The sequence below is a fragment of the Vulpes vulpes genome, chromosome 1 (assembly GCF_048418805.1).
Source record: "Vulpes vulpes isolate BD-2025 chromosome 1, VulVul3, whole genome shotgun sequence".
NCBI classification, from domain to species: domain Eukaryota; kingdom Metazoa; phylum Chordata; class Mammalia; order Carnivora; family Canidae; genus Vulpes; species Vulpes vulpes.
The window spans coordinates 198,769,384-198,790,311 of record NC_132780.1 but is presented as its reverse complement, the minus strand read 5'-3'; the positions used below and the strand labels follow the sequence as shown (position 1 = coordinate 198,790,311).

Sequence of the window (20,928 nt, the reverse complement as noted above, 5' to 3'; positions counted from 1 at the left end):
TTTCTATGTACAGTATCATGTCATCTGTGAAGATGGAGATTTTGAATTCTTTGCCAATTCGAATGCCTTTTGTTTATTTTTGTTGCCTGATTGCTGAGGCTAGGACTTCCAGTACTCTGTTGAGTGGCAGTGGTGAGAGTGGACATCCCTGTCATGTTCCTGATCTTAGGGGAAAGGCTCCCAGTGCTTCCCCATGGAGAATGATATTTGCTGTGGGCTTTTCGTAGATGGCTTTGAAGATGCTGAGGAATGTTCCCTCTATCCCTACACTCAAATGCTTTCTCTGCATCTATTGAGAGGATCATATGGTTCTTGTTTTTTCTCTTGTTGATATGATCTATCACACTGATTGCTTTATGAGTGTTGAACCAGCCTTGCATCCCGGGGATAAATCCCACTTGGTCATGGTGAATAATCTTCTTAATGAAGTGTTGGATCCTATTGGCTAGTATCTTGTTGAGGATTTTTGCATCCATGTTCATCAGGGATAGTGGTCTATAATTCTCCTTTTTGGTGGGGTCTTTGTCTGGTTTTGGAATTAAGGTGATGCTGGCCTCACAGAACGAGTTTGGATGTAGCTTCCATTTAGAACTCTAGCGCATTAATCTTGTTAACAAATTTATAAAAACAAAATTCAGGTTTTTCTAAAATATTAAATGTAAACCTCATTATTTTTACACTATTCCATATGTTCATGGTTTCCACAATGAGCATGAGTTGTCTGTGAAATAACAAGAAACAAACACCATGAACGAGAATATGTGAATATCGTTTTCCACAAGCACCACGATAGATGTTCAAACAGGCCATACGCTTCTCCCTTAGTTCTGCAGAACGTCTTGGTGTGACAAAGTTTTCCCCTTCTCCGTTTAATTGTATACATTACGGAGATGAGAATGGTACAGTAGGTTCTCTTGGGAAAAGCATGAGACAGCCTCATTGCCTCGTAGACTCCAAGTAATTAGGATCGCTAGAAGCTTCAGTTGGAGGATTGGCTTAACAGCCATTTTGACTGATGTTACAGCCTTGAGCAAGAAGAAGGCTAAAATGCCTTTTCAGATAAACTTAGGGAAGTGATAATGAATTTCAGTTCGGTTCCAGACTATTACCCAAAAGGAAACTGCATTTGCCACCCATAGACGTTGGCCATGCCAAATCGAGCAGTAACCCTAGTCTGATGTCATTATGATTATTACCACGCCTTTCTCTCTGACAAAAGCGCTGGTGGTGGTTCATTCCTTAGAACAGATCCTCCTTTCTGGCTCCGTCCATTGCATTCCTCCCTTCCTACGCCAGAGTCCCTGATTTCCACGGGCTTGGCACTGAGGACCCGAAGCTTCTGGCTCTGCCGAGGTCTGGTTGATTTCTGGTCCCAAGAGTGGGAGGTGATAGCACTTGCTGATGGCATTGGCTTTGTTCCTACATTCAGCAAAGTAAAAACATAATCTCGACCCCTTTAGATAGAAAAAGAGAGGAGAGAGAGAGAGGCAGAGGAAATATAGTATTTGCCTAGCTGTCCCCAAGGCCAGAAATTCTCATAGAATGAAAAGCTCAGCAAGCGCCAAGATTGGATCTTTGCAGGTTAGTGATCCAACTAGCCACGGGCGGAGACTGGGACCTCTATTCAGAGTAGATCTCAGAGATTTCTGAGACCCACATGAGTGCTGCTAAGCTGCAAGAAAACCGTACCACACGAAACCCAGGAGACATGGCCTCCCCGCCAGCCTTCGGCCTCGCAGCTGAAGATGACCTTCTTCTGCCTTTCACGATTTCTAAATGAAGTTAACTGGTGAGCTGTTAAAAGGCTATTAGTATGGCTGGTGTCACTTGTCTGTCCTGTGCTGCGAACATAAGTACACGCTGTAGTCAATTAAGTGCTTGGTGAATAAAAATTCTTAAGGAGCACTAATAAAAATAATCCCATCAATTATGTGTGCTCCATTTAATACAGGGTTGCTTAAAATAAAATTTCCCAAACATATGTTCATTACGGATGGCAGCAGGCTGGGAACCAGTGGTTTTATTTACGCATTTAAAGTCTTGCTCCAACTAGGGAAGCAGAAAAATGACAAGTGAGCTGCCACGAGCTTCTAAAGGCCTCTCTCTGTTGCTTTCAGGCTACAACCCATTTGCCCCATCGAAGGCCGATTCGGAGCGCGCAGCCAGGCCGAGTTCCCTCTCCGCGCCCTGCAGTTCAAGCGTGGCCTGCTGCACGAGTTCCGGAAGGGCAATACTTCCAAGGACCAGGTTAGCCTCCATGACCTGGTCCAGCAGCTGCCCAAGGCCATTATCATTGGGGTGAGGAAAGGAGGCACCAGGGCTCTGCTTGAGATGCTGAACCTCCATCCCGCTGTGGTCAAAGCCTCTCAAGAAATCCACTTTTTTGACAATGACGAGAATTATGCCAAGGGCATCGAGTGGTACAGGAAAAAGATGCCCTTTTCCTACCCACAGCAAATCACAATCGAAAAGAGCCCCGCGTATTTTATCACGGAGGAGGTTCCGGAGAGGATTTACAAAATGAACTCATCCATCAAGTTGTTGATCATTGTCAGGGAGCCAACCACAAGAGCTATTTCTGATTACACTCAGGTGCTAGAGGGGAAGGAGAGGAAGAACAAAACTTACTACAAGTTTGAGAAGCTGGCAATAGACCCTAATACCTGTGAAGTGAACACCAAGTACAAGGCGGTAAGAACCAGCATCTACACCAAACATCTGGAAAGGTGGTTAAAATACTTTCCCATTGAGCAGTTCCACGTTGTCGACGGAGATCGCCTCATCACGGAACCTCTGCCAGAACTCCAGCTCGTGGAGAAGTTCTTAAATCTTCCCCCGAGGATAAGTCAATACAACTTATATTTCAATGCTACCAGAGGGTTTTACTGCTTGCGATTTAACATTATCTTTAATAAGTGCCTGGCGGGCAGCAAGGGGCGCATTCATCCGGAGGTGGACCCCTCTGTCATTACCAAATTGCGCAAATTTTTTCACCCTTTCAATCAAAAATTTTACCAGATCACTGGGAGGACATTGAACTGGCCCTAACATGACAAGCCCCATAACACTGTGTGTTGTGGCTGGAGGCACACAAGGTCTCCCTCTAGCTTAAAACATGCACTTTTCTTAGACACAACTATCCAAGTCATTTTTCCACGTGCACTTGTACATACACCGTGGGCGACCAAATAGAAGATGGATTCTTTTTCTATTGAAAATCCACAAAAAAAAAAAAAAAAAGAAAAAATGATTTGCTGTCTGAGTAGTTGCATCTTTGGAGCTATATACAGAAAGGAAAGGTGGTGGTCTTGGGGGGGACAGTGGCGTCAGCTGTTCTCCAAGAGTTAGTCTTCCTTGGAGCCAGAATTTGCGCCCGCTATTTTCATAGAGTTAAGCCAAAAGATTATGCGTGAAGACGGTACGGATGGCTGTGAAGCTTCGGGAAGTAGAGGATTCGGCCGCGCGTTCTCCTCCAAGGGAAAGCCGGCTCTGTAATCCAGACACTGAATTGGTGCCGAGAGAACAGAAAACGCTATTTTTCTTATCATTTAAAAGAATGTCTCGTCTCATAGAATTGACATTGTTCCAAAGTTCCCGTGGTGATTTTGCACTATTGTTTTCTCGTACAGACCATGGTGTCACTTGTAGCATGTCAGCCACACATCTGGAAGTCGAGGTCCTTTTACGTCCATGTTCTGTGTCAACGAAGAGAAACGTCATGTACATAATGTATATTGTTGTAAATACTGGTTTCACACTAAGTAATTCTATTTTGTAAACTGAATATGGCTATTTAATTTATTGTGAAAATTAAATTTATTGTGGTATTTAAAAATGGAATGGATTAAAATTACTCTATGTGCAACCTTTTTTTTTTTTTTTTACTCACTTTGTTTTACACGCCCCCCCCCCTTGCTGGCTCCCCAAACCGAAGCTGTTTATGCGCATAAGAGCGCGCCTGGAAAGATGCGCGTCTCCGTTGGATTTCTGTACCCTTGTGAAAATGTCTTTATGAAGTGAGGTTGAGTATATTACCAAAAAAAAAAAAAAAAATCTCAACCATCTGGAAATCTAGTAATAGAGCCACTTCAAAGAACACTAGCTTACTCTGCGACGACTGCGTAACAATTAACTTACTTGCGATGGCTGCTGTGCCGGGAGAGAGAAATACTTTCCCATAATCAAGGCCTAGAAGAATCACGATTTTATTTGAACCTCTAATCAGAGTCAGACCAGTCGAGAAATTAAATAAAATCAGATTAGGGAACTTGTGTGGCCTCTGTACTGAAAGCTGCTGATGCTACAAAAATGAATACAAACTCTCAGAACTCCCTCTTTGAGACGGAAAAAAAAAATAAAAAGTCAGTCTGCTCAGAAATGATCAAATGCATAGTGCTGCTATTACTGACATAAACATATGGCTCGTGTTTCCATCCAGAGAAATTAATGCTAAATTGGGTGCTTGCTAACATCAGATACACTGTATCGCGCTCTTAAATATAATTCAGAAAGCCGCGGAGAGAGGTGTCAACAACAACAACGAAAAGATGGATTTTTCGCAGTCGTGGCTGCTGATCCAGTTAGAAGACGTTTGAGGGAGTTTTGCTCAGCGTCACACTGAGGGTGCCCAGACACGTCACAGCAGAGTACAGCGGATTCCCCCTCTTGCTTGTGCTAAGTGTTGGTTCTCTCCATGAGTTGTTTCTCCTGTCCAGTGATTTGATGGTGAACTTTCCTAAATAAATAGCCCTTTCCCCTCCGGTGTTGGTATATATTGCTTCTCAGGCCGCAGCCTTAGTGACCACGACTGCCGATCCCCCAGCACGGAATAGGCGACGCAGCAGCTCGCCCCGCCGGGACCTGGGGAGGACCTGGGGAGGACCTGGGGAGGGGGTCGCGGGTCTCAATGCCAGGCCCTCTAAGCCACGGGTGAAATCGAACCCAAGGAGCGGAGCCGCGTTAGACGTCCTCGGGCCTCTGCTCTCCACTAGCCCTCAGCCTGGACTCTGAATACGCCACCTTCCAGGGCACGATCACCCGCTGTCACTGATTCTATTGTAAGTCTTTCGAGAGCGGTGGCAGCTCATACAGTGTTACACCAGTGACTGTAAAAATTACCCCCCACGTTGGGACCCTGATGTCTCAAAACCTCAGCCTGAGTACCCTACCCCCCAATAAAATTGAGACAAATCGAGACATGTTTTTAAAATAGTGAAAGTTATCAGTGATGAGCTTATATTCCAGACTGTGTCTTAAATTCTGCTGCTGCTACCAACAGTGTGTATTATCAGTTTATTCAGAGACTCTATTTGGCTCATACTGACTTTTCCAGTTGGTTATTTTGAGCTCAATAAGCCAGCATTTATTTCTTCACCACACTCAGAAAAAAAAAAAAAAAAAAGCTCTGATTGCCAATAGTTGTGCTTCCTGAATAAGTTTGAGGATTGTTTTAGACCCCAGGGCCTCCCCCACGGGGACCTAAAGCAGAAGGCCTGGCTTAGGAGGACGTGTTGGGGGCAGGTTTCATTTCACCGAAATAAAAACAGCCACAGCCACTGCTGACTGAGCAGCCCAGAGAGAAGTAAAAACCCTATAACTTAATAGCCTGCTTCCACTGGAGGTTTTCAACCTCCTTGTTTAGAAAAATGTTTCCTGTTGTCATCAAAGAGGCAGCACATCTCTAGAGAAATCCTCAGCTCATTACGTTAGCTCCACCAGGGCTCTCTTGAATAAGTTATTCCTTTTTACATCATGAAATCTCTGCATTCCTCCTGGAGGCTTGGTGGCACCATACGGCTTTGTGAAACAGCCCTGACTGCAAAGAGAGAAAAAAAAAAAAAGAACTTTAAGCAAGGGTGATGTTTCTGCGGGACCCAAACTGAAATGACACCATTTTGGAAGCCAAAAAATTCCAATTATACATATTCGAACAGGAACCAGAGTCCCAGGGGATCAGAGAGAGAGAGAGAGAAAGAGACTACAAACCCATAGATACACATGCCAGTTCCAAGTCCAAGTCCATCATCTACTCCCCTGAAATCACCCCACAGAAGCCCTCATTTGATGAAGGCGCTCACTTTCCCTACTCCCTTCACACTGTCCTATAGGAAACATCTAAGACGTGAGGGTCCTTCCTCACATATGATAGAGCAAAGGCATGTGAGCCATCAGAGTCACATCTGATCTTGGAGTTGGCACCTCCCATGCTGAGGGACCAGTGAGAACAGTCACCACTTGCCACTACGGCTGACAGCCCCCCGATGGCACTGTTTGGGGGCCCCACCTGGTTCAAGGGCCATGCCGGGCCCGCAAGGCCATGTGAGGAGCATGACCCAGGCCCCGGGAGGCCTTGTGCTGCTGCCAAGGGAAGGTGGGAGCCAAAGACAAGGGAAGTCCAAGTGCCAGCCCTGCCAATAAGCTTTTGCTTTCTCCAATTAGCAGTTAGCTAAATTGGATTGCCTTCATAAGCCTAATTTGAGAATTTTCCAGAAATGGAGAAATTTCAAATGATCACATAAGCAGTGTCTTCCTGCTGAAGTCTTTTGTACTCTTTTGGCGCACTCAGCAGCCGTTCTCCACTCAGGAGAATGGTCTCCGGTGTAAGCAAAAAAAAAAAAAAAACTGCCAAAAACATTCCCCCTGAAAAAGGCTAAAAACAGCAAAACCTTAGCAATTCGGGCTACCCAGGTGAAAATATAGACTACCTTCAAGCAAATTCACCGCAACGTATTCCCAAATGGGTGACGTGTAGAATGATCCTGACCATATACTGGAAAATCTCTCGTTGCATCCACTTTACTAAATAAGAGTCTCTTAATTGGCCCAATTTTTTTTTCCAAATTGGTGTTACTCAAGGATTTTCAAAACAGTCTGTTTTCCTAAGCAGGTTCCTGAGGCCCCCTGGCATCTGTTTATCAATTTTCATAGCAAACCTTTCCCTTGTAGAGAGGCCCAGGATGAAATTTAGGCCGAAGGAGGAGCATTTGGGAAGGCTCTGGTGGAGGGAGCCTCCCTGCACACGTGGCAGGCACACGCACGTGCACTCCCAGGGGCGCCTTTCCCAGTTCCTTCTATGGCCCCTCATGAGAAGGAGCGCGCTACCCCCGAGGTTCCCGGTGGGTCGGGGCCACGGCGGCCGAGCTGACCCCACGGCAGGGTGCATCCCCGGGAGGCCCCGGCGCCTGCACCGCAGCCCAGCGAGGCCTGTGCTGGATTTGTAGGCCTGCGGGCATGTGGGAAGAACTTTGTGTCATTTGGGGCCTCTAACTTGGCGGTCACTTGGGACAGCAGCCGCAGGAAACAGCCACCAGGGGTGAAGGGAACCACAGTCCCCCGAGGGCCGCCGTGCGGGCCTCCACCCCCAGGCTGGCGGGCCTGGGCAGCGACCGCACCTGCACGGGCCGTGGGCAGAAGGCCTGAGGACCGCTGGGCCCTCGACGTCCCCAGAGGTGAGGGCAGGCAGGGTTGCCCTAGAGGAGACCAGCCCCGGGGACAGAAACCAGGGCAAGTCTCATTTCTCCTGGGACACTTCCACCGAAGCTCAAAGGGTAAAAAAATAAAAAATAAAAACACAAAAACACAGTTTAATGGTAACTTGCAGATAAGCTTATGACAAGGTAGAGATTGTGTGACAGTTTTCAATATCTTTAAGGTTTTTACACTAAAAAGAGGAGATGTTTCCGGTCATTTTTACACGTCCATAGAATCTAGCCTCCACCCAAAAGATCCGAAGTCTCCAAAGATCGGAGCCAAGAGATTTGGTCTTTTTCGAATAGGTCCCGGGGCCTCCTCCAAATGGCCTGAGAAACTGTCCTGTGAGGATAACAAAGACCTGAGATTCTTTCTCCTGGGATTAATGAAATTCAGAGGCATTTATTGATCACCTAGTATGTTCCCAGCTTCTGAAAGATCCAACCAACAATTACTAAAGGTCACTAGAAAAAGGCAGCGTCGGAGTTGTGACCAGAATGCAGCCCTCCCGAGTTGCAGCCCGGGCCTGCTTGTCAAGAAGTGTCTAAATGGTTCTCTTTATTATTTACGTCCGCCTACTTCCCACAAGGATGTGAGGCGGTGATTTTCTAATTAAAATTTGTTTCTAATCTCTTTCTAATCTTGCTTTATTGGCTGCATTTCAACCCTCTTGTACTTAATCAACCTTGAATAGTAACGTGTATCGGGTCTGTATAAAAATATGAATTAGCATTAAAATTAAAATGTACACACATTTAGTCCACCTGTAATATGTATGGGCATATTTGTCCTCGTAAGCCTGTTGAAAGGAGCTAATGATCACGGTTCGTTACGGGACTAATCAAAACCATTCTTTGGTTAGCGATCACCTATCGCATCTGCACAGCGGCCTTTTAAAAATTACATTCCGAAGGTGTCACGGTCAGTCCAGCCAGCCGAAGTGAACAGACGTGAAGAAGAGAAAAACTCAATAAATTAATATTTCAAAAGCGCATCAACTGACCTGGAAGCAAACAGGCTTTGACACAAGAATACAATTTACCTAATCGAAGTGACGCTACATCTGGGATAAGAAGTTTTAATGGTAAAAAGACGCATGTGTTGCTGATTCACGCGGGAGGTAGTACACGTGCCACCACTGTGTGCGTGTGCGTGGACGCGTGTGTGCATGTGTGTGATTCTCGGCGGTTCTGTAAGTGTCCCATCCCCGTGGCACTACTGCATTACTTCGGCTTGATCGCCACCCTGAGGCTTCCACCTTGGAACTGTAGCACGTTTCTCTGAAAGCACAATTAAATTTAAAGATAAGTTTAAGAACAACACGTTTACCTGGCATTATTACCCGTACCTGTGGGGTCTGAGGCGCTAATGCAAAACTAGTGGGAAATTAGTAGGTACACAGGCCCACGCCTCCAGCTCTGAGATCACGGAATTGATAACCCCCTCTGGGACCCTCCAATGTCTCTGGGAATTCTATGCTGAAGACTCCAGACTCCAACATCACGAAAAACAAGAGGGTTTGAGGTGAGTGGTCAGAAGCATAATTGCCCTGGTGCCCGGCTTGTCACCCCGAGCCCCCTCGTGAGAAAGGCTGCAAAGGGACCGGACACCCACTGGGTGTTTACACACACAGACCAACCAGCTGAATTCAGCCCCACAAACCCTTATTTTGAACAGTCCGTTACATTGGCCAAAGTATTGGTCATTAGGGGATCATCTTCCAAATAAGTCACTTTAATCTTTTCAAGTTGTCCTTCAGACATTGTCTCTGAAACATTTGGAGAAATAACTTAGAAAATATTCACATAAAATCAATTATTTTTCAGTCTCTTTGGCTGGCTCGTGCCCTACATGGGCCCCAGCCTGGGCGACGTGCTCTCAAAACACCCCCCGGAGTCCTCCAGAGCGTCAGCTCCGCAGGGACAGGCCAGCACCACGGCGCACCTGTCAGGTACGGCCGTCTCGCGGCACCACAGCCACTTTGCTGGACGCTTCTCCTGGGTCAATAAGCAACTTAGGACAAGGATTGCATCATCTACGCCCCCCGTCCCACGCAGGCCCGAGACACGCTTTACGCCATAACAAATGATTTTTTTTAAAGTTGTGAATGAAAAAATGTATTTAAATAATACCGAGAACACCAAAGGACCATTGTTTGCTGAAAAGTAGCTTCTGATGCCCAAGGCCACTCAGGGACCACCAAACACGGGTGCTCCTAGATACACGCGTTCAGGGGAGGGCTCCTCACGAGCATCACGAGGGACAAGAAGGGCCACTGGCAGCCTCACGCTGGCAAAGAGGTCAAAGCCAGACGGGCCACTGCCTCTAAACGAGAGGAGAGGCCGGTCCCTAAAAACTCCGGCACGCATCATGATTTGACATACCTCATGTCTCTCGCACACCCAAACCTCAGAAAACGGGGGTAGGCCCCGGGAGCGAGAGCCCCATGCGTCGGGACCTACCCCCTTCCCAACGGGACGGTGGGGTGGAGTGGAGCCCTCTAGCCTACCCGCATCGCCGCCCTCGTCCATCTGTCTGGGAAGCAAGAGCGTGGGCTCCCAGGCCAGCACGGGAACGCAGCCGGCGGGGAGCAGATGCTAACCGGGGGCAAGTGCGGGAAGGCTAACCCGCAGCCCTGCGGAAATGCTCCAGTTTCCATATTCCCTTTGAAAAACGTAATTTCTCTAGTGAGGTGGTCACACTCCGAGAGGAATTAAGCCCGGAAGATAACAGAACTTCAAAAGCCCAACTGAAAAGCCCAGACCCGAGGCTGGGAAGGGCATTTGGAGGAGGGAAGGATTTTAATTCAGCTTTCAGAGCATGCTCGCCCTCCTCTTTGAACGTTTCTGACACGCGGGGAGCTGCTGGAGAGGTTCCCACCCGTGACATCTTTCAGCAGAAAACCATGAAATAACAAAAAGCTATTTCCAGGTGGGGAGAGGGGGGAATGTGAAAGTCAGTTAAAATAAGTTGCTTCTGGTTCTGCTGATTCTCGTGTGCACGTGTGTGCGTGTGTGGGTGTGCGCGTGTGTGCATGTGTGAGCGTGTGTGCATGCATGTGTGTGGGTGTGCATATGTGTGCACACGTGTGTGGTTGTGCATGTGGGTGTGCACGTGTGCGTGCATGTGTGCACGTGGGTGTGCATGTGTGCGTGTGCGTTGTGTGTGCTGCATGTGTGTGTGGGGGTGTGTACATGTGTGGGTGTGCATGTGTGTGGGTGTGCACGTGTGCACGCATGTGCACGCATGTGTGGGTGTGTGCACGTGTGGGTGCATGTGTGGGTGTGTGAGTGCATGTGTGTGCATGCATGTGCACGTGTGTGGGTGTGCATGTGTGGGTGCACATGTGTGTGGGTGTGCATGTGTGCACGCATGTGCATGCATGTGTGGGTGTGTGCGCGAGTGGGTGCATGTGTGGGCATGCGTGTGCATGTGTGTGCATGCATGTGCACGTGTGTGGGTGTGCATGTGTGGGTGCGCATGTGTGTGGGTGTGCATGTGTGCACGCATGTACATGCATGTGTGGGTGTGTGCGCGAGTGGGTGCATGTGTGTGCATGCATGTGCACGTGTGTGTGCATGTGTGCACGCATGTGCATGCATGTGTGGGTGTGTGCGTGTGTGGGTGCATGTGTGGGCGTGCGTGTGCATGTGTGTGCATGCATGTGCACGTGTGTGGGTGCGCATGTGTGTGGGTGTGCATGTGTGCACGCATGTGCATGCATGTGTGGGTGTGTGCGCGAGTGGGTGCATGTGTGGGCGTGCGTGTGCATGTGTGTGCATGCATGTGCACGTGTGTGGGTGCGCATGTGTGTGGGTGTGCATGTGTGCACGCATGTGCATGCATGTGTGGGTGTGTGCGCGAGTGGGTGCATGTGTGGGCGTGTGTGTGCACGTGTGTGGGTGTGCATGTGTGCGCGCGTGAGTGTGCGTGTGTGCATCCATGTGGGTGTGCGTGTGTGTGCATGTGTGCGCGTATGTGTGGGTGTGCGTGTGCACGTGTGTGTGCACGTGTGTGCCCGCGTGTGTGCATCCCTGTTTGTGCACATGTGTGCGTGTGTATGTGTGCGCGTGGGGGGGTGCGGGGGTGCACGCGTGTGCGCGCGTGTCCTTGTGGGGCCGGACCACCGCCGAGAGAGCTGCCTGGCCTCGCCCCCCCCCAGCCCCGACGCCGGCGGGCGCAGCCGGGTCCCTCGCAGGTGTCCCCAGGGGCGAGCTCAGGCCCCTCGGCAGGTGCCACAGTCGCGCCCCCGCCCCGCGGTCAGAGCGGCCGGAAACCCCGACGGGGAGGCACGGGGGGGGGGGGGGAAGGAGGGGACCCGCGCCCCCACGCCCCGCCCCGCCCCGCCCCGCCCCGCCCCTGTGCGCGGAGCCGTCCTGCCTTGTTCCCGGCGAGGCGCGCTGTCCCCGCTCCAGGGAGCCGCGGAGGGTCGCGGCGGCACCAGGCGAGGGACCCGGGCGCACCGCGCAGGCGCTGAGCCACCCCGAGCCGAGCCGAGCCGAGCCCCAGCGGCCGCCCCCACCGTGTGCTCGGCGGGATCCGGGGCTGAGGCCACGTGCCGCGCGGGCAGGGGGGCGGGGCGGGGCACCCACGGGGCACCCACGGGGCAGGCGGCGGCCGTGGGCCCAGCTCGGGGAGGTCCCCGGGGTGACGCGGGGTCGCGCACCGGGAGCCGCGCACCGGGAACCGCGCACCGGGAGCCCCGCACCGGGAGCCCCGCACCTGGAGCTGCGCACCTGGAACCGCGCACGGGGAGCCCCGCACCGAGAACCCTGCACCGGGAGCCCCGCACCGGGAGCCCCGCACCGAGAACCCCGCACCGGGAGCCCCGCACCGGGAGCCCCGCACCGAGAACCCCGCACCGGGAGCCCCGCACCGGGAGCCCCGCACCGGGAGCCGCGCACCGGGAGCCCCGCACCGGGAGCCCCGCACCGAGAACCCCGCACCGGGAGCCCCGCACCGGGAGCCCCGCACCAGGAGCCGCGCACCGGGAGCCCCGCACCGAGAACCCCGCACCGGGAGCCCCGCACCGGGAGCCCCGCACCGGGAGCCGCGCACCGGGAGCCCCGCACCGGGAGCCCCGCACCGAGAACCCCGCACCGGGAGCCCCGCACCGGGAGCCGCGCACCGGGAGCCGCGCACGCACCAGGCCGACAGCAGAGCGCGGGTCCTGCCCCGACCGACGGGGCCCGCGGGGGTCACGGCGGCGCACACCGAGCGGCCCGACCCGGCTGCCCCGAGGCCCTGGGACCGCGGAGCCCGCCCGGACCCCCCCCCCCGCCGGGGCCGCGTCGCGGGGAGCGGAGCTCGTGGCCCCTGCGGGCCGGGGAGGGCGGCGGGAGGGCTCACCTGCATCCCCGCCCCGGACGCGCCGCCTCCAAGGCCCCAGGCCGCGGGACCCCGCCGGGGCCAGGCCAGGTCGCTGCGGGCCGCCGCGGGGCTGGGAAGGGCGTCCTGGGCTTGGGCCCCCGCGAGGTGCGCGTGACAGGGCCCGCAGCCCCCGCCTTACCGTCCCCATCCCGCGACCCAGCAGGCCTAGAGTCGTTGCAGAAAGGCCTCGGGAGCTCACCCCCTCTTCAGTGCCAGCTCGGGCATCAGCACGTCTTTCCCGCTCGGTGGACAGTAAGTTCCGTGGGCTTCGTGGCCCGCACCGCCTCGGTGGCAGCTGCTCGCCTAGTCCCCAAAGCAGCCCGAGACAAGGGGATGAGCCGGGACTGGGGGACCGTGCAGTTAGACTTCACCTACGAAAACAGCCGGCGGCCCGCCAGGTGGGATCCGCGGGCCTGGGTGGACTGACGCCTGTTCATCTGTAGGGCACACGGACCCTATGGCCTTGGGAAGTCGGGTAGAAACACACCTGCACCTGGTCTCAGTGGAAAGGTCCACGGGGTGTCCGCATTGGAGGGGGTCCCAGGGCATCACAGCTTGGCCTCGAATGGTCCGTGGCCCGGTGCCAGCTGCCCGCTTCTCCGAGGACTCAGCACCCACATCTGTCCCTGTACAGGCCCCTCGGCCCACGCTAATGGGCGATACAGCTAGTTTCCCTTCCTAGTTTTACCTTTTTCAGATTTTGCCCCAGGATCTTCACCGCCTCCACCAACCATGGAAAGACAGAGAAGGCCGCCAGGATGTGCAAGCCAGAGGCAGGCTTGCCCACAGGCCCTGGGCTGGAGGTGGGAGACCGACTGTGGGCGTCAGTAGCTGGACAAGGGCTCGAGCCTGGGCCCCAGCATGTGCGGCCCCAGAGGTGAGTCCGGGAGGGGGTGACGGCAGGCCCCAGGCCAGTGAGGCAGGTGAATCCGGAGACCCACCCAGGGGGCTGGGCGGCAGGCCGTAGGGCTCTGCCCCGGGGGTGGCTGGCCCTGCAGGGACAGGGCAGTGGCCCGACTGTAGGGGCTCAGGGGCCTGAGACAGGGGCCCCCGGGGCAGTGCTGCCGCATGTCCACTGAGGACAGGGAGGCCCGGGGTGAGTGAGCCCGACCAGGAGCCCAGCACGGAGCCGACGAGGCCTCAGCAGGACTCAGGTGAGCCCCAGAGGTCGCACTGGGCTCCTAAGGGCCCCGGCCCGGTGGCCTCGGGACTTGATGAGATGACGTCTCCGATTCCTTCCATGTCTCCGTCCAATCAGCGTGGTCAAGAGCACTGAGGACTCGGGAGCCTGGGCGGGTCGTTTGGTTCTGAGTCCGACTTTTGGCTCTGGCTCAGGTCGCGAGCTCATGGGTGGTGGGACAGAGTCCCAGGCTGGGCTCGGTGCCCGCGGAGAGTCTGCTTGAAGCTTCTCTCCCTCTGCACCTGCCCACTCATGCCAGTGTGTGCGCGTGCGCTCTCTCACTCTCGCTCACTCTCTAATAAATAAATAAGTCTTTAAATAAAAAAAAAAAAAAACCAGCCCACGAAGACTTCTCCTTTACCAGCACATTCTGTGCACCAGGCATGTACTCTGCCAGACACTTGACGTACATTAAAGGGAAGAAAACTAATGGGATTTTGTCACCAGTGGTGTGTTGGGAAATGTTTAACAACCAGCTCTCTGGACAAGGGTGGAGGAGGGGACACGAAGCCCTGATCTGTGGCTTTTGCCAGTATCTGTGGTACTAAGACTTCGAGTAGGGACGCCTGGGTGGCTCAGTGGTTGAGCATCTGCCTTTGGACCAGGTCATGATCCCAGAGTCCTGGGATTGGGTCCGGCATCAGGCTTCCCACAGGAAGCCTGCTTCTCCCTCTGCCTATGTCTCCGCCTCTCTGTGTCTCTCATGAATAAATAAAATCTTAAAAAAAAAAAAAAAAGACTTCAAGTTACCACCAAGTAGTCCTTGAACGCGGAGTTGGGAAGAAATGTGCGATGGGACACCGTTAACTGGTATTTCCATCCTACGGCTACAGTAGATGTGAGTAGCCTCAGAGCGGAGATAGAACAAAATATAATAAAATGACTAGGAAGTGGTATGTTTGGAGTATACAGTTGTTTTTAATAGAGCTTATTTAGTTTTAAGTCAGTAATGCCTGTGTTTAACAACCGGCTCTCGAAATTTCTAATGATTTATCAGTGAGCTCCTGAGAGCTGGTCCGGGCCACCTGCAGCACGCGGCTCCTTATCACTTACTGTCTGCCGGGAGCCAACATTGTTATTTGAGACTCGTGCTTTCATCGATCCTCACTGTGATCTTCTGAAGTAGTTACTATTTCACTGATGAATAAGAGGATCTCTAGAAAGGTCGAAAAACTCGCTTGGGGTCACACAGCCGAACCATGGTGATGTGGCCTCCACCCGCCAAATCCGTGTATTCTATTATACGACACCGTCACTCCGGTTGCAAACATTTGATTTTACAGCGTCTTATTCTTGGGGCGCCCGGGTGGCTCAGTCAGTTAGGCGTCTGCCCTCAGCTCAGGTCATGATCTCAGGGTCCGGGGATCGAGCCCCGCATCGGGGTCCCTGCTCAGCGGGGAGCCTGCTTCTCCCGGTCCCTCTATTCCTCCCCCCCCCCACTCGTTCTCTCTCTCTCTCTCAAATAAATAATCTTTTTAAAAAATGAATAAAGTGTTTTATTCTTTGAGAGCCGATGGTGCTCCACAGACGCCGAGGTGCACAGAATTCACCGGGTGTGTGTGTAAGGTCACTGGCGCGGAGTCAGTTTGGTCTCAGAGAGTGCCGGTAAGCTGGATAAGATGAGCGAGTGAGGCCGAGCTTGCCCGCCGTGGCAGTCCTCCAGAGGAGGAGGGCAGCCCCGGTGTCCTGGCAAGAAGTCCTTCCAGAAACAGTGGGAATCACCTCAGGCTCTCCTCTCATTTTCCTTTCTCTTCCCTAAATTAATTCCAGCTCACAAAACGAATTTTTTTTTTAATCAAGTCGATGTCTTACACGGTAAACCTAAAGAGGAGTGTCCGATAACATTTCGGCCAGTTTTCAACCGATTCACAACATTTGCCATGGTTGTGATTTTGGGGAGTCGGAGTTATTTTTTCTCGTGAAAACAGAATCTGACGGTGTTTGTAATAAGCAACATCACTGTAAAGTTGCAATAGGAGCCCCAAGGAACAAAATAATTTTAAATCATGAATTCAATTATTTCTCACAATAATCCCCCGCAGTAGGAAGTATTCTTCTCCTAACTTTATAGTAAACTGAAATACAAGGAGATTAATAATTTCTCCAATAGCATTTTACTGGTCTAAAGACAAGCTCCAGATTCCTTAGGTTCTCCATCAAGGCCCTCCATAATTTGGACCCAAATGCCTCTCCAAAATGAGATCCCATTCCTCATTGACGCTGGTGCTCACTAGGACCCGCCACGTCTTCTGCTTCTTGCCCGCTAGCCTCCGTCCCACTACCGTCCCCATCCAAGATGCCCTCTTCCTTGCCCTTTGTCTGGATCCTCCCATCACACAAAACTCTGCTCTAGTGTTGGCTCTTCCGTGGAGACGTCTCTGACCCTTCTCACCCAATGACACTCACAACCTGCTCTTGCCAATAATAGTACCTGGTCACTTCTCTTGACCTATTGCCTTATATTGTCATTTAAGTGTCCACATCAGAGTCTCATCCTCCAGCTAGCATGCTAATGTGCCGTAAATCGTACCTCCGCGGTGCCTAGCGCAGTTCTAAGTACCCAGTTTCCTCAATGCCTTTTTTTTTCTTAAGTAAGCTCTAGGCACCCAAGGTAGGGCCCAAACTCATGAGGCCCTGAGATCGAGTCCCAAGGTCCACCGACTGAGCCAACCAGAGAACCCCTCAATGCCGTTTGCATCAGTGTATTCTACGGTTTATGCAGAGGCTCTTCTTTTTATCAGAAGGGCACTCTGTTTTTGGACCCACACCTCACACATCTTTGGCATGAAAAATATTTATATGCCTGAAGATTGCATCCATTTTGGTGAAAGAGAATTGGTGAGAGTTCTCCATTAATCAGGATACATGCTGCCCCAAGCTCATATTTTTTTACTTTATTTTTATATGCAATAAAAATAGAATATTAGAACAAATTACCACCTTAAGCAAACTGGTTAGAGTAACATTGGAAAAACTCGCAGCTTAGGCAAGAAACAAGAAATTAAATATTTCTTTTAAAAATGGACAAGACCGAGAGGAAGGCAGGTGTCAGAAGTAGAGCGCTGCACTCTACTGGAGCTGTTTTCAGTAACTTCAAGGATCCTTGGATAAAGAAAAGTTGCAAAAGTTAAAATGAAGAAGAAAGGGTTTTTAAACGGCAGGTTAATTCGAAAGTTTGGAAGACTGTTCGGGGCAGTAATTCACAGCTTTTTGAATGTATTTAAATGAGGTGGAAACTGACAAAATGGAATTGTTTTTAGAAAACTTGCCCCAAGCAGACAAAGAGCAGATGGGTGGAAGATGAGAGTGAGCACACAGCGACTTAACTCCAGTTTGGAAATGGACCATTAGGCCAAGGATGAGAAAGAAAAAGGGGAAAAAAATGTTTAACTCAAAACGAAAGAAATAAACAAGTTAGCTACTTTCAATGTTTTGTCCCTGATTCTACTTCAAACTGCTCTTTAGGGGATCAGAAGTACATCAGCTTCTGCGAGCAGGCAGTGGAAACCGTCTTTGTGTTCCTCGCAAGGCTCATTTGCTCATAAAACAAAAGAATGAACAAGACTGAAGCATCAACCCTCACTGGTTGCCTGGTCCACATTCGCGTTGACTCGTTTTAAAAAGTCCTGATTGGCCAAACTTACAGCACAACCTGGGAACATCAAGGTGATTTAACTGGAGTCCTATCAGTCAAGATTCAGGAGAGATTCTCGAGGAATTAAAATCAAGTGACAATCCTGAAGATCCAGGGATGCCCCAGGTCCAGACGATCGTTGACTGGCTGGTTTGACTTCTGTCCTAGAGAAAGTATCAGGCTCTATTTTTAGAAACCATTTGGGAATACTGACGGACAAAGCCTCCCTTCGTGGAGGGGAACTAACCTGATTGCAGGAAAGTACGGCCACCCTCACTGGCAGAGGTAACACGAGATGCCGTTTGAAGATAGCAGAGCTGAGGAAGACAAAAAGGGAAGGCCGACAGCATAACTGGATTGCCACAAGGAGCGTGAGAGCATTTCACCCTCCGAGCACAGGCATGAAGGGCAAAGTCAGCGGCCTGCTGGTGGGGACACTGCCAGCGCTCAGCGTCAACCCTCAGATGCCAGATAAAAAGATTCTGTAACCTCCCGTGCTTGGAAGGTCTGGGTGGCAGTACCTGACATGTGACCCCGTCATGTATGGAGGATCCGTTCTTTATTAAATATAAATAATAGATTACAACTTGCCTTAAAGCCCATTACAATGTGATGGACAGCATGAGACTAAGGACCATCCTATTATAGGATGTAATAGCCAATAGGACACTAAGTAAGTAATGAAAACTCAACCCAACACAAAGCTTGGTACGTTGGGGCTATATTTCATCTGTGCTGCCTTCTGGAGAAGGCACGAGCAGCCAAAAGTACGTACACAGAAGCTTGTGAACAAAAATAAATGCCTTCTATTTCTTGTTGTAGACTTTCACTTTAAAAAAAAAATTTTTTTTTTAATTCTGAGCAGAACATCTGGCCAATTTGGTCCAAAATCCCATTGGTTTTAGGAATAGTCTCAGGCAGCTGGATTCATGACCTTTTTTATGTACGGACTCTCCATTTTGGTGTCACAGTATGATATTATTCAAGGACATAAGTTACTTCTTATGAGAGTGGGCTCTTTGATGGATGCGTTAACTTTTTAATTTTCTAGACTTTGAAGCAGCATAGACTACTCCAGATTCAACAACATCACCAACATTGACTGAGGAGACAAAACCGGAAGGCACAGGAACATGAATTAAAATAACAAAGTGGCGTAAACTACCTACCACGGGACTGCTAAGGACAACAAATGCCACAGAATGAGGTAACACTGGTTTGGAAAGGTCAGGGAAGAATTTACAGAGAATGCAGACATGAAGCAAGTTAGAAAGTCCTGGAAGAATTAAATACATGGAGAGGAGCAACCCAGACATCCAGGGCAAGGAAAATGTGTCAGCAAAAACCTAAGGGTTGTAACTCACCTGGCTCGTCCAATCTGAACACAGTGCAGAATTCCTGTAGCAGGTGCAATGAGAAATAAAGTTGGAAAGATAACTAAGAGCAAAATGATGTAGCTTTTTTGAAAGTCAGGGCTAGCGATTTGTGCTTAATCTGCAGATAAATGGATTGATGACTTAGAAAGTTCGAAGGGAGATCGGTGAGCAAGATGGGCCAAAAGAATGAGGGTCGAAAAATCAGTTAAGACTGTTTCACTAATCCAAGCCAATCAAACCAAATTCATCCCCTGGTAGCCCAAGGGCCCAGCCTGGCCCACAGCAGGTTCTATTTAGCTTACGTACTGTACTATTTTTTTTAATTGAGATATAATTGGCACATAATATTGTGTAGGTTTAAGGCGTCCAAAGTGATTTGGCACCTTTACCTACCGCGGTGTGATTACCCGCGGTAGGTAACATCTCTAGCACGTCACGTAATTATCACTCCTTTTTTGTGGTGAGAACACATATGACCTAGGCTCTTAGCGACGTTGAAGTCTATGATAGTGTTGACGACCATCACTACACTGTGCGTCAGCTCTCCAGACCTTACTCATCTTCTAGTTGCAGGTTTGTACCCTTTGACCGAAATCTCCCCAATTCCCCGGCCCCTAGCCCTTGGCAATCACCATTCTATTCTGTTTTTATGAGTTCAGCTTTTTTGAGCTTCCACATAGAAGTGAGGTCATACAGTATTTACCGTTTCCTCTCCGATTTCTCTCCCTTAGCGTGGCACCTTCAAGGTCTACCCATAGCATCACAAATGCCTACATACTTTTTTAAAAAATTCAAATTAAATCAGTCGCCAACACTTAAAATGAGAACATTTCCCATTACAACCTGAACCACCAACTTCTCCAGAAGGAGAAGTTCAAGACTCTCCTAAGTCCCTAGGGCCGAGGCACTGAATTTGGTGACCCAACCCCATCTTCTATCAAACATATCCAAGTGAACCCAAATCCCACATTAAATATAATCTATACCTACTTGTCTAAAAGTTGACTTGCATTTGATTAGTTGATAACATGTTAGGTTTTGCAGATATTTAATTAAAATACTTATTGATTTTAATATGCAGTTTTGTTTTTCAAGTCAAATCCTTGGGGCACCTAGGTGGCTCAAGTCAACTGAGTGTCTGACTTCGGCTCAGGTCATGATCTTAGGGTCCTGGGATCGAGCCCCAAGGGGGGCTCCACTCTCAGTGGGGAGTCTGCTTGTCCCTTTCCCGCTGCCCAACCCCCTACTCGTACAGTTGCTCTCTCTCAAATAAATAAATAAATAAATAAATCTTAAAAAAAAAGTAATGATGCCTTTCATTTAAGTAGGAAATCAGAAAGAAAAAAGGAATAGAATGAATCATTTTACACATGTTGAATTTGAGGTATCAGCAAGAAAATATCAAAGTCCAAATATCCAACAGGCCATTGCTGACACACAATTGGATCTTGAAAGAGATGGGGCCTAGAGATTTAGATTTTATAGTCACTTACACAAAAATAACCACGGGAGTCATTAAAAACGATCCTTGGGGAACATGAGGATTAGCGGGCTGAAGGCAACGCACGTCAAGGAAAAGGAGAAAAAGGAAAATGAAGCAACGTAATTGTCTAGGGTTTAGAAGCCAGGAGAATACTGAGTTTCAGGGCGAAGCCAACCGAGCCTGGGTCAGCGAGGCACTTCATACACAGTAGCTTATATGAGCTACATGGCGGCCTTTCAAGATGGGTCATTATACCCATTGGCGGATAACACCAAAATACAGAGATTCCCTAATTAGCCCAAAATCACACAGCTAAGAAGCAATGAATGTAGCACAGTGTTTCTCAACTGGGTGTGATTTTTCCCCCACAGGACAGTTGGCAATGTCTGAAGGAATTTGGGGTTGTCACAGCCTG

At 50.2% G+C, this 20,928-nt stretch overlaps 1 protein-coding gene across 3 annotated transcripts in view; it reads left to right on the top strand.

Moving 5' to 3' along the window:
• The window catches only part of HS3ST5 (heparan sulfate-glucosamine 3-sulfotransferase 5), a 256,909-nt gene extending 252,149 nt beyond the window's left edge, over nt 1–4,760 (top strand). For 2 of the 3 annotated variants that reach the window (XM_072739367.1, XM_026005833.2), the window contains one exon: nt 2,118–3,865. In XM_072739367.1, the coding sequence (XP_072595468.1) occupies nt 2,118–3,048 (931 nt within the window). In that variant the 3' untranslated portion in view covers nt 3,049–3,865. Of the gene's footprint in view, nt 1–2,117 lie in introns of all 3 variants that reach the window. The other variant, XM_072739356.1, reaches the window with a different exon arrangement.
• The last annotated feature ends 16,168 nt before the right edge of the window (nt 4,761–20,928 follow it).